Source organism: Fragaria vesca, linkage group LG2, assembly GCF_000184155.1.
Source record: "Fragaria vesca subsp. vesca linkage group LG2, FraVesHawaii_1.0, whole genome shotgun sequence".
NCBI classification, from domain to species: Eukaryota; Viridiplantae; Streptophyta; class Magnoliopsida; order Rosales; family Rosaceae; genus Fragaria; species Fragaria vesca.
Genome location: NC_020492.1, coordinates 12,581,680 through 12,594,398, shown reverse-complemented (window position 1 = coordinate 12,594,398; position 12,719 = coordinate 12,581,680). Strand labels below are relative to the sequence as shown.

Here is a 12,719-nt window from a genome sequence, read left to right as displayed (position 1 = left end):
CTAGCCATTATTTAGCGGTCCTCATCATATGAGAGTTGAGCGTTTAGCGTGGGACGCTATTATAACTTTATAAGCGGTCCTCATCATATGTGAGTAAAGCGCTTAGCGTGGGACGCTATTATAGCCTGAGAGGCTCATTGTTATGGTGAAACCTCTTCCCTATTCTTATTGATTTATTGGGAACCAATGAGATTGGTTCATTAGTTTTGTCTATAATTATTTTCGGAAAGATTTCCAAGAATGGCATGCATAAAATAAATATTTTCTCAATGGAAAATATGGGAAAAGCGTTAAATTGATTTCAATGCTCTATCATTAAGTCTATATTTTTATTATTTATTTTGTCCACTCACTCTAACGTTTTAAATGCTTTCCCCTGGGCCTTTCGTTTTAAATGCCTAGTCTGCAGAGTTCTGTTCGGCGAGGGTAGGAAGCGAGTCATATTTCCCACCTCATCCAGTTTTCTCTCATAGGTTACTAGTTAACCTACCTATGTATTTTCTTCTTTCTTAGTAGATGCTCTGAATAACCATGGGATGTTTTAAGTGATATTAAGATTGTTTTTATTGTGGTTGTGTGCTAAGAGCTTATGACTCCTCTCAGGAGTGATGAAAAAGACATATTTGGTATGTTTGTATGAGAGATTAAATTCATGAAAGTATTTTGATTTTTTTTTATGTGAGTTGAGGTGGTGGATGTTTATTGGGAGAGTGGATGGCTCCAGAAGATGTGGATTAAATTGTTTTAGAAGTGTATGGGCTTTGATGATTTTTTTTTCAGGTAGGGTTACTCATTTTCAAGGGAGGCTATGCCAAAATTTTGGTAGAATTTCCCTTGAGGTGGGTCCCGCAGGATTTATTCTGGATTTCAAGGAGAAATCCGGGGTAGGTCCTGACAATATTTCCATCGAAATTTTCATATTTTAGAGAGTCGAAATTTTTGTAATCACCGAAATTTTCTTCCTTGATTTTATGATGGTGAAAAGTTGGTTCTGGGAGCACGATGAGGACACTAGGATTTTAAGTTGGTAAAGTTAGACAGCTTGCACCCTCTGAGAGTCCGAGTTTGATCGAGTCGGTGAGTAGTAGATAGTGTGTGCTTTTCCAAATCAAAAGCGTTTTTTCCTTATAAATTACGGACCTCTCTTTAAAACCCCGATCCCTTAACACAAGCCAAAATACCTACAGGCGTGCGTTACTCTCTATATCACAAACTCTATCTCTTACCATGAAAATCTTTCTAGAGATGGTCAGATGGAGAACGACTTGGACGAAGATCAAGATAATCAAAGTAGGAGACAGAATAGTAGTTAATTAGTAGGGTCATGTCTGTAAGGTATGTGGCAAGAGATTCGAGACTGGAAACGGTTTAGGAGGTCACAAAAGAATTCACAATCTTCTTCTCCCCAATAAGAAGATCAACAAGTTTAAGGCCGGTGAGCAACTATACCATCCTTCTCCCCGGCATTACTGGAATGATGTAGACAGCTTCAAGCTCTATCTGTTAGTCCTTTTGTTCTTCTACATCCTCTGCTTCGTGCGAGTCATCATCCTCGGATCTTACAGACTTGGACAGTGATCTAGAAAAGTGCTTACCAATTTGGGGAAGGAAAGATGTCAGAGGCAGAAGGAGCACTTGCACTAGTAGTACAACCAGTCTAATTGCTAACCAAATATTTCCTAATAAACCCAGGGAGATCGCTATACTGGAGTGAAAAGATCACGAAGCAAAACAAGAAGATGATGATGAGGTCAACTTTGGAGAAAAGTAGAAAACATGTATGTGACATATGCTACAAGGCGTTTCCGACTGGGCAGGCTCTTGGCGGTTACAAGAGTTCTCACTACTATAAGCAACATCAGTAAGGGAAGTTCCGGCCGTTCATCAAGTAGCATGACTAGCATCCAACGAAGATGAAGAAGCAAGTAGGATTACCACAACCACAAGTCGTGAAACGTTCGAGTTTGATCTTAATGAAATTCCCAGTAGATAGTTAACTTGGTACAGATGCTTAATTCATTCATTCTTTTGTTGATTATTAGTTGAGTTTTACTAGTCAAATATTTGATGGTGCAACATGTCATGAAGTTTTGAGGTCGTGGGTTCAAATCTCACAGACATATGCAGGGTGTGTGATTAATAAAAATTTTCAAAAATAAAAAATGTCACGAAATTAAAACAGTTACTTCTATCGAGATACCAATTATTAGCATGATAATTAATATTTAAATAGCGGTCAATCTTAATGATAGAATTAATTGTAAGTTACTCTTTTGGATATATCGGGATTCTCAAACAAAATCTTGATCGAGATTCTAGATATGTATTTTAGTAATATTCTTTAGCATCTAAGATTTTATGTTTTTTTTTTTTATTGTATTAGGTTTATGATATGTGCTCATATAAAGCGCCTCCTACATTGTAATGATAGGTCATTGATATCAATAAACTTTGAGTTTTCTTAATTCCAGATAGAATTCAAGAACTTCTCGTTGATTCGAGAAACCTTAGTCTTGTGGATTCAAGGCTGTCGTTGGTGGAATCCAACATTGCTAGTGGATTCTAGCTTATCCCATATGACTTTAGACGTTTGACAAAACCGCCTACTATTGTGTTCAATAGTAGACGACTTCCTCAAATGTAGGCGGAAAATGTAGGCGGAATTGGTGATCTTTTAAGACTCAAGTCTCCACAAATTATGATTTTTCTATGCTCTCTTGAAAACCTCCTGTCAATTGGTTTGGTTGAATATTGTGGGCACGCGAGCTATTTCCGAAGAAATTGGTGATGGTGGTTTTATAAGGGATCATCATTCACTAGGGCAACTAGATTGCTGTTTTCCAAATAAATTTTGGAAGTTGGTGTTATTTTGGATGCGTTCAAAGTCTTTTTGCTTCATCTTCCCATCCAAACCCTTAATCAACACAATTTTTTAGGAAATCATTGCCTCTGTTAATCCCTGGCTGTAGAAGCTTCGGTTGCCGCAACTAATAGATATGGAGGAGTGGCCGCGAAATAATTCCCTAAAACTATCTCAATAACAAAATATCAAAGATTACAAATTTATAATTTAATATCGTCTTATTATCTGCTCTGCATCAGATAATAAGATAATCATTGATATGAGCACAAAATGCTATGTTTATAATGTGTTTCCTACCCTATTTAGCTATGATATTCTTATAATAATGTCATTTCTAACATGTTTTGTGATTGTAAAGGACATGAGAGCATAAATCAAGAAAAGAAGGCTAAATCATGGAAATAACAGAAAAATGCAGAAAAAGACAGTGAAGCCTTCTTGCAGTCCAAGGAAGGAAGAAGATAGCCCAAAAGAAAGCCCAAGTCCAAGGATGAAAGAGAAAAATACAAAAAGCCCAAAAGAAGGCCCAAGCTGTCCAAGGAAGGAGAAAAGTCAAACATGTGCTCCTAAAGAAGAAAAGTCAAACATTTCTTCTACTCCCACATCATTTTTGAGGAGAAGTTCCACCAAGTTTTCCTCTATATAAAGACAGCCTTGGGTACTTCTTAAAGCATCATTCATTCACATTAAAAACCAGAGGGATAAGAGAGCAGCAGTAGCAACCTCTCCCTTTCTTTTGTCAAGCTTCTTCCTCCTTTGCTAAGCCTTGAAGGACTTCTCCATGAAGGCAGCAATGTTGGAGACCTGAAGCATTGAAGTCAAGCATCCTTTTGATGTCAACAAGGTTCCTTGGAGACTTGATAAAGTGTAAACATTACCTTTACTTTGTTTTGATTTTCTTTACAAATTTGTAGGTATGTTTCATGTGCTAAACTCAGGAATTGGAAGCATGTTTTGCTTGTTCTTGTATTCAATAGATTCAGAATTTTATAAAACATATTGATGTTTCGTTAATGATTTTCTGGTGATCTGATCTTGTGAGTTTTAATGATTGAAAGTTTATGTTTTTGTTTAAATCAAAAAGTTAGAATGCATGCTAGCTATTACCATGATTCATGCTAAGCTTCTTCAAGTAAGTATGTTTCTCTAAGTGGTGGAAACTATAGTTGAAAACGTAAACTACTGCAAATGCATATTACAACTTCTCGGGTGTGCGTTGTTGTTCAATCTCAATTCTTTAATTCTTAATGATTCATGTTTATTGTGGACAAGTACTTTGCAGTATTGAATGCAGCAATTTACATGAAATAATCTAAGTTCTAGACTTCTCTGTGCTTAGATGAGAAAGTAAGTAGAATTTAAGGAATGCATGTCCTCTTCAGGCGTGTGTTCTGAGATTGTTTCTCTTGTTCAGAACTTGCATGATAATTGGATTGTTGGAATGAAACGTGATCTTGATGTGTGGTGGAATTTGAATTTATCTCTGTTTGCAATGTTGAATGAATTGATCACATGTACATATCTTATTTTCTGTTTTTAGGAACATAGAACAAACCTTCAAACCCCCGCCCCCCCTGTTACCTTGTACCATATGTATATTTGTAAATGAATGCTTGTAAATACTTATAGTTACAGACTCAAGAGTGTAACCATGACTGCATGAGTGCCCTTTAAGTCCCCGGATTGATCGAACCCTATTTGCCAATACTACATTCTGATAAAAAAAGGGTTTTTAAATTGAACGCCCGGAAACGAGCACGTCAATCATAAACAAGTTTATTCTTATCAAAACTTTCTTCTTAGACTCGCGCTCTGTTGTTTTGTCCACTATATTACACTACATGATTTGCTAACCAGTTTTACCATGAGCAGTCAATTAGAAAACACAATCATTACTTCTAAAAAAACAAAAAATTATATCATGACAAGTTTAAAAGAAAACAATCAAACCAATGACGAGTCAAGCGGGAACCTAAATAATTAACAAATTGTTGAAGGATAGCATATAACGATAATAATGGTCTACTCATTTATTAATAGAAAGACCTATATATAGACATTACATAGAGTCTCCAGAAAAATTTAGAAGTTCTATCAATACTGTAACCTATTCTAATAATGAAATAGATTAACCAATCGTACGTGTATTAGAATTTAGGACAAAACATATAACAGAAGAACGAAACATAATTTCCTTAAACACGAATAAATAAATAATTGAGTCCAAAAAGAGAAGGCCAAAATTTCTATCTTAATAGTAAAATGGGGTGTGTTTACCACAACCATACCTTAAAAAGTAAAAAGAAATAAATCAAACCCCACCATGTATTACTTTAGTAGTTGCTACTGCACTAGTTGGAATATTGTTGCTACTACACTTCCAATAAATGTAGTAGTAGATTTTTAGTGGTTCAGCTAGCGAAGTAGCAGCTTCAACAATTGCAGTAGCAGGTTTTCAGTAGCGCAGCTAATGTAGTAACATATTTTGCTAGAAAGACAGCTGCTACTACACTTCTAACAAATGTAGTAGCAGGTTTTTAGTGGCTCAGTTAATGTAGCAGCAGCTATTTTCAGTATGTGCAGTAGTAGCAGGAACGTGTAGTATTTTTAGTGGTTCAGCTAGTGAAGTAGCAGCTTCAACAATTGCAGTAGCAGGTTTTCAGTGGCGCAGCTAATGTAGTAACATATTTTGCTAGAAAGACAGCTGCTACTACACTTCTAACAAATGTAGTAGCAGGTTTTTAGTTGCTCAGTTAATGTAGCAGTAACTATTTTCAGTACGTGCAATAATAGCAGGTTTTGTGTGGTTAACAGCTTCAGTAAGTGCAATATTGATAGAAAAATTTATTTATGACTACTACTATTGATAGGGAAATTCATTTATGAATTCTACAATTGCACCCTTGTTCGGTTCTACTACATTACTTGTCATGGTCTCTGTTATTGTAGAGCACTCATACTAGGTTTTTTTTTTTTCTTTGCTACTACACTCGCTATACTCTCGTTATAGTTATGCTACTGCACTCATGTTTTTCAAGTTTCTGTTATTACATGAAGATTGAGGCTCATCCAATTCTACAGGTCTACGCATTCATCCATCTACTGTCATCACGTACCCCCATAGACATCGACAACATTTCTAAATCACTAAGACCCAAACTAAGCAGAAGCTCTCCGCCCAACCTATGCCCCGACAAAGAAAACATTCCACTTCTTTGTGTCAGTACCAAAGACGAAGCTAAACCATTCTTCCTCTTCCATTTTAGACTCATCGGAGATCAACGAACCAACCTTTCAACAACATCTTCTCGGTTCACCAGATCTATTTCCAATTAGAGAAGAGCTGTTCGGTGGAAAATTCGTTTCAATTTCTCAAATTCTGCCAAATCCGAAATTCAAAACTAAAAATAAAATAAAAAAATCATACCACATGGCTCGGAGAATAAAAAAGGGTTGTGAAATCCACACACCTCATATTGAAATTTACACACTCTTTTTCCTTTTTTGGTAAGTTAAATTTTGTCTTTTAATGACTTAAAATTTGTTTTTTTAATGTGTTTGTTACCCAAAAAATGAAAAATGGTGTGTGGATTTTAATTTGGAGTGTGTGGATTTCACATCCCATAACAAATCATACCACTGCAAAAAATCATACCCTAAACTCTAAATATTTTGAAACATGGATTTTTTGTGTTCTGCAACTGTTTAGGGTAGTTGTATGTTATTCTCTCAAGAAATAATCTATCTATAATTAGAATGATCTAGTAATTTTTTTTATTATCAAAATATATAAGGAAGTTAATAATAATAATAATAAATACAGGTTAGTGTTTTAACACATCATTTTGTGTTATTAACACATCCCATCTACCATAAGAGCCAATCATGAAACATATTTAAGTGGTAAGTTTGTAAATAAAATTGAAACATGTGGATAAGAAAATAGACGAGACGTGTTAAAAATAAAATTTCCCATATTCGGTGCGAAAAACTTGATTTTGAAATGTAGAAAAGAGAGAGGCTGGTTCCCCTCTTAGCCAAAAAACAACAAATCGCAGATTCCGCCCAGTCGCAGGTACTAGAATCAATCTCTTGCTTTCTTCAATCCTTTTGTTTAACTTAGAGTTCCAGCTAATCTCTAATTTCTCGGCAAAGACCTGCAATTTGTATTTTCTAGGGTTTCCTCTTGATAATAATTCATTCATCGCATTTGGCCGATTCACCTACATCTCAATACTGGGTATTTCATTGCTTTGTTTTCCTGTTGAAGCAGTTAATTGAAAATCTGAAACGTGAACTCAATTTACATCTCAACAATACCCACTCACAGTGTGTTAGCCATTTGCAAGACTTAGTTGGCAATTGTGGTTTTTGCATCTGAAATTCTCTAGTCTTATTACTTGAGAAAGATAATATATCAGGATTTTGTTTAGGCAAATAGTCACTTTGAAATCGTTGTCATGTTTCAGATTAGTGGAAATCCGAAATCTGGAGGAAATGGAGAATGTTTATAAAGAACTGGACAATGTCAAAGCAGAGATGGAGAGGCTCCAGGCTGAGCTTCGGGTTGAGAAGGGAATTTCCGAGACTCTCAAGATATCTCACAGTGAGCAGTTGATCACGTTTCAAGAAGCTAAGCAGGAGGTTGAGAAACTAGATCAACAACTCAATCTCAAGCTTGAGGAAATTTCTCAAGTAAGGCAAGTCTCTGAAACCCTCCAATCATGTTTGCATGAAAAAGAATCGTCTCTTAGGCATTTGAGTTCTTTGTATGAAAAACTCAGAGCCGATCGTGATCTGAAACTGAGAAAACTAGAAGGAGAGAATAAAGAGCTGGCATATGCGTTCGATGAAGTTTCAGAAAAGAATAAAGAACTGGAGCAGAATGCTTGTGCCAGTAGTCGCGAGGTCGAGGGCCTTAAGAGACGCTTATTGACTACAGAAAAAAAGAATTTCGAGGCAGAGCAAAAGGCTCAAGCAGCCAAACATCTGAGGTGGAGAGATGATGTAATAATGAATTTAGAGGAGGAAAAAAGAAATGCTCAACATCAATTGAAATGGAAGAAGGAACAGTTTGAACATCTAGAAGAAGCACATAAAAGGCTCCAAGATCAGATTGAGTTGGATAAACAGGAGTGGGAGAAAGGCAAATCGGCCCTGCTTGAAAATATCTCTTTGTTGCAGACAAGCTTGGATTCCAAAACTAGAATTCTTGAACATGTTCAGAAACGTTTAGAGATGTGCAACCAAGCTTTAGCTCATGAAGAAAGTAAGAGGAAGTTTTTGGAGGTTCAAGTATCAGAATTCAAATCACGTTATGAGGATGTCTTTTCTCAGTGCCAACAAGAAAGGTCAAAGTTTGAAAGCTTGAGTGTTTGCAGGGATGAAGAGATTGCAAAGCTAAGAATCTCAATTGGAACAAGAGATACATCAACGAAAGAATTGGAAACCAGAATTGCTAACCTTGAGCAAGAGAATCAGGAATTATACGAATCTATTAAAGAGCTGCAGGAATCCCAGATCAGAAATGCTGGGGCTACTAAACTCACAAAGCTGAAGAACAAGCTGAGGGGTTTGGAGCAGGAACACAGCAACTGTTACAGAAATTTGAAAGCAAAAGAATCTGAATGGAGTTCCCAAATAGAGAAGTTGAAAGGAGATATAAATGGGTATAACTCTGAGTTGAAGGGTAAAGAGAAAAAAATACAGGAAACTCAGTTGGAGCTACAGAGATGCAATTCTATGATCGAGGTATTAAGTGAAGAGATTTCGATAATACTTGTAATCTTCAAATCAGAATTCATGGAGGCTTTCTCCACAAAATCTGATGCAAAAGCTGAAGTGGTGCTGTGTGGTGAAATGGATAACAAGATCTCTGTGCTTACTACACAGTTGGAGATGAAAGATTGTGATTTAAGAAAAGTTCTTCTTGAACTTGAACAAGAACATGAGCAAGTAGAGTTATTGATGAAGAGGGTAAGGTCCTTGGAACTTGCTGAACAGAGGCAGAATAAGATGGAGGAAGAGAAAAGAGATATTTTGGAGACTTTAGAAAAGGTGAATCTGCAGTTGGCTGAGAAAATTTGTGAAATAGGTCAATTAGAAGATGAATTAAATAGTTGGAAGTCTACTGCTGAAAGCTTGAAAATTTGTTGTGAAGAAAATCAAGAAAAATGTAGACAATTGGAGAATTCAATTCTCATACAAACAAAGAGTGCAGAAATCCTTAAGAATGAGAGAGAAAGCCTCGAAGAGAAAAATAAGACACTTGAAGTTCTGGAGCAGCAGATAGTCCTATTAGCAGCTGCAGTAGCAGCAAAGAATGAGGAAGTGGAAGACTGCACACAAGACAAAGAGAACCTAATCCAAAATGCAAAGGACAAGGATAGCTGCATAGAAAATCTCCACAAAAATATCACCTGGCTGGAACAAGAGTGCTTCAGAAGAGAAATGGAAGCGACAATTCTTGCAAGGTTTGATGCAGAGAAATGTGCTGGACGAGATAAAGAGATGCTTTTCAAGGTTATCAATGAGAAAGATCAGAAAATATTAAGTCTTGAGGTATATACAGTATCATTAGAGCAAGACTTAACTACTGTTTTCACTTCCTCTTTTGCTGAAGTTGTAGAAAATCTGGTTACAATTGATGTGCTTACTGAAGCTTTGAAGAAGGCCAGTCATTTGTTGAAGCTACAGATTGAAGAAAGGAACATAAGAATTATTGATTTGGAGAAAGAAGTAACTGGTTCATGCCGAAGATCGATACATCAGGAGGAAGCCACGTTTCATCTGAAACAAAAGGTAGAGGAAGTTGAAGCATTATTGGAAGCCAAGAAACTGGAAACCAATAAGTTGACGGATGATCAGAGGATTTCGGAATGCATGGTCAAGCAGCTTGAGTATGAAAAAGCTATACTGTTTCAAGACACCACAAAGCTATCAAAAGAAAGAGGGCAAATTTTGGTTCATGTTGAAGAAATTTGTGATTGTATTGGTGAACTCAATTATGAAGATACAGTAATGATGGATGTTTTAGAAACGATGCTGCAAGGATTTAAGGAAGAGGGTGGACCACCGATGGGTTTAGTGGCTGGTAATTCACTTTATGATTCTACCCAAGAGAATGGAAGCACTACAGTTTCTGCGTCAGCAAGAAAAATTGAAGCAAGTGCCGGAAGATCACCGCTAAAAGAAATGAATCATCGGCAGCTATACTGAAGAGAAGAAATACACTTCTCACTGAAGTACATGGTAAAAGGTAATTTTGATCATCAGTACTTATTTAAAATGTCTTTATCCCCATCCCGCATAAATTTTCATAAAATTTTATCAAAATAATTACTAGCTTACATGAGGGATTAGATGCATATATGTAAGTAATTGTTTTATGGCACCTTTCCCTGAATACGGTTATTATGCATCAACTAGAATGAGTCAGAGACGTGATGGACAACATGTTGTGATCAAGGGGTTTTGCTTTTAAGTTCAGTGAAAAGCCCTTCATGAACTTCATTCTTGTATCCTTGAATTTTGTAATCAGTATCAGGGTGTTAGCAACTTTTAGTAAGTGCCACAATGTATTGAAGAACTTGGCAAGCCTGCGGAACATGAAATTGATGTAACCATATAGGTGCACAGACTTTTGTCATTATAACTGCATAATGAAGTTAACACAGTCAATGATGTTGAGGCCTTGAGGGATGTCACACATTGTCCTTGTGGGGAAAAGTAAGAGTACTAGCTGTATAGGTCTACTTAGATAAAGAAGATGACAAAACGCATCATCTTTTTTTTTTAAAAAAAAACTAGCATAATACATTCGGGAAATAGGTGTATAATACTCTTACTCACTCCACAATTAAGTTCTCAGGATGAACAGATTCTCATGCATGTGTTTTCATTTTTGCTTCATATTTTAATCCAGAATTTTATATCAACAATATATTTGTGTACCCTTTTTGTTGGGAATGTACTGTAATAGCTTTCTGTGATATGCAGTTGCCGGGAAAGAAGTAGAAGCAATACAAACATTGAAATTGGAGAGGGCATGAGAGCTGATTGAGCTTGAACCAGTGGCAAGGAAAGTCAATCAAATAGTTTGTGATTTCCTACTGTGTTATATGACAGTGTTCTGCGTGAGCTGTGTAAGATTTTGTTTTAGTGTGCAATGGTGTTCAGATTCTATATTTCCTGAGGCATGCACTTGTAATTCAGTGCAATAGTTCAAATGAAATTAGACGGTCAATGTGAATTGCTGAAAATTTCAGTTTGTATGGAGGTCATATTTTTTTATTCTATAGATTCACTGAGAAACTGAAATTCTATGAAATGGCTGAAGGCTATAGGAAAACAGATTTCATGAAGCAACGACTGGACCACCAATTGGCCTGTTGCCTTGTCATCTCATCAGACAATTTTCCGTCCGTCCCAATAAAGAACAGTTCTTGAAACCCAGGATTTAACATGACCTGCTTATCTCTTCATGTTACGGATTTCAGTTCTTGAACCCCTTTCATGAACCCTTTCATGAACTATATGTGGCAACTCCATCTTTGTTACACCATGATCTTACAACCTGGACTTGTTTATCACATGAAAAACGCTTTTATGTATTGTTCACCAAACAAATCCCTAAAGGGCTGACATACTGCTCTAGGATGCCATCAAATTTCTACCTGGTTGAAAATATAGTGTCTGGTTTATTACACAACCTTTTCCGTAAAAAAAAGGGAAAAAAAGAAAAACCCATTCCACTACATGTCTAAGAAAATTGTTGGTATTTTTTGATACAACAAATCAGTAGCCATATCAAAGAAGCAGTTGTACAGAATGTCCCTTAACAATACAGGGAACCATTTCATAAGTTTCAAGTAGTTGGTATATAATCCACATCTAACGCGGGGACTCAATTATCTTCACTCTCATTCTTCTCTGATGAATTTGAACTTTTCTCTGATACATTTGAATTCTGGGAGAACTTTGTGCGCCATTTCTGCTTGTTCCTTTCCAATATGTTCACATTTTCAGAGTATTTTGTAAGACCTTGCCTCAATGCTCCAACAGTTACTCCTTTGTTTACCAACATGCTCGTTACACCCATCTTTGAAACCTGTATAAATACCATAACACTTATTTGATGTACAGGTGAAAAATTGCACACTACATTAACATAAGTATAAATATACGATCACAATACAGGTATTGTATGGATATATAGTTTCTTGCTATAGACTTTCTCACACATTTTATGGACCAACCAACAGTGATTACTGATATGAAGAAGAAGTATGAAGAAAATGGGGCGCTAATATTTCACACCCCTCAAATGCTGGGACAAATTTGGTCTCCTTTATTCTGTGACCTGCTCCTTTTCAGCTTCCTAAAGGGGATAAAGTGACAAAGGTTTCACACTTCAATGTCACTTTAACAGTTTAACCAATACCTGTATACGTATCCATTTGAGACTTTTTTATATACATTTTGCCAAAAATATATTCAAGGGTCCATAAAATTCCAAAATTTATGGAGATAAGTATTTGATTCATTCCATTTCAGAAAATATAAGAAAGCTATAAAAAAGAAAAGGATATTGATACTTGAATTGGTGAGAACCATTCTTTTAAGGGTGCCAAAGGGCCAACCATAAAGGACAAACTTACCGCTTGAATGTTCCTGTTCTCATCATCAAAGAAAAGCATTGAATTAAAGGGTACACCAGTCCTCGAGTGAATTTTCTGGAAATGATCGGTCTTGTGTGTCCAACTTGAAAAGATCTCCTGCGCAATCAGATAAGAGAAAGAGAAGACAAAATTTATACAAAATTTTGGGAAAAGGTATACAAATTCATAAAAGATAT

General features: G+C 36.2%; 2 protein-coding genes across 3 annotated transcripts in view; one reads left to right on the top strand and one right to left on the bottom strand.

The window, feature by feature from the left end:
- The first annotated feature begins 3,661 nt into the window (after positions 1–3,661).
- Positions 3,662–11,094, top strand: LOC101310849 (uncharacterized protein At4g38062-like). Its single transcript, XM_004290369.1, has 3 exons — positions 3,662–3,707; positions 7,333–10,121; positions 10,862–11,094. Exons 1-2 carry the CDS (start codon positions 3,697–3,699, stop codon positions 10,079–10,081), a joined length of 2,760 nt encoding a protein of 919 aa, XP_004290417.1. The 5' UTR covers positions 3,662–3,696; the 3' UTR covers positions 10,082–10,121; positions 10,862–11,094.
- A 336-nt stretch (positions 11,095–11,430) lies between these two features.
- LOC101310367 (magnesium-dependent phosphatase 1-like) overlaps positions 11,431–12,719 on the bottom strand; it is a 2,272-nt gene continuing 983 nt past the window's right edge. For both annotated transcript variants that reach the window (XM_004290367.1, XM_004290368.1), the window contains 2 exons: positions 12,523–12,639; positions 11,431–11,972 (listed from right to left, as the gene is read on the bottom strand). In XM_004290367.1, the coding sequence (XP_004290415.1) occupies positions 11,769–11,972; positions 12,523–12,639 (321 nt within the window). In that variant the 3' untranslated portion in view covers positions 11,431–11,768. The remainder of the gene's footprint in view (positions 11,973–12,522; positions 12,640–12,719) is intronic.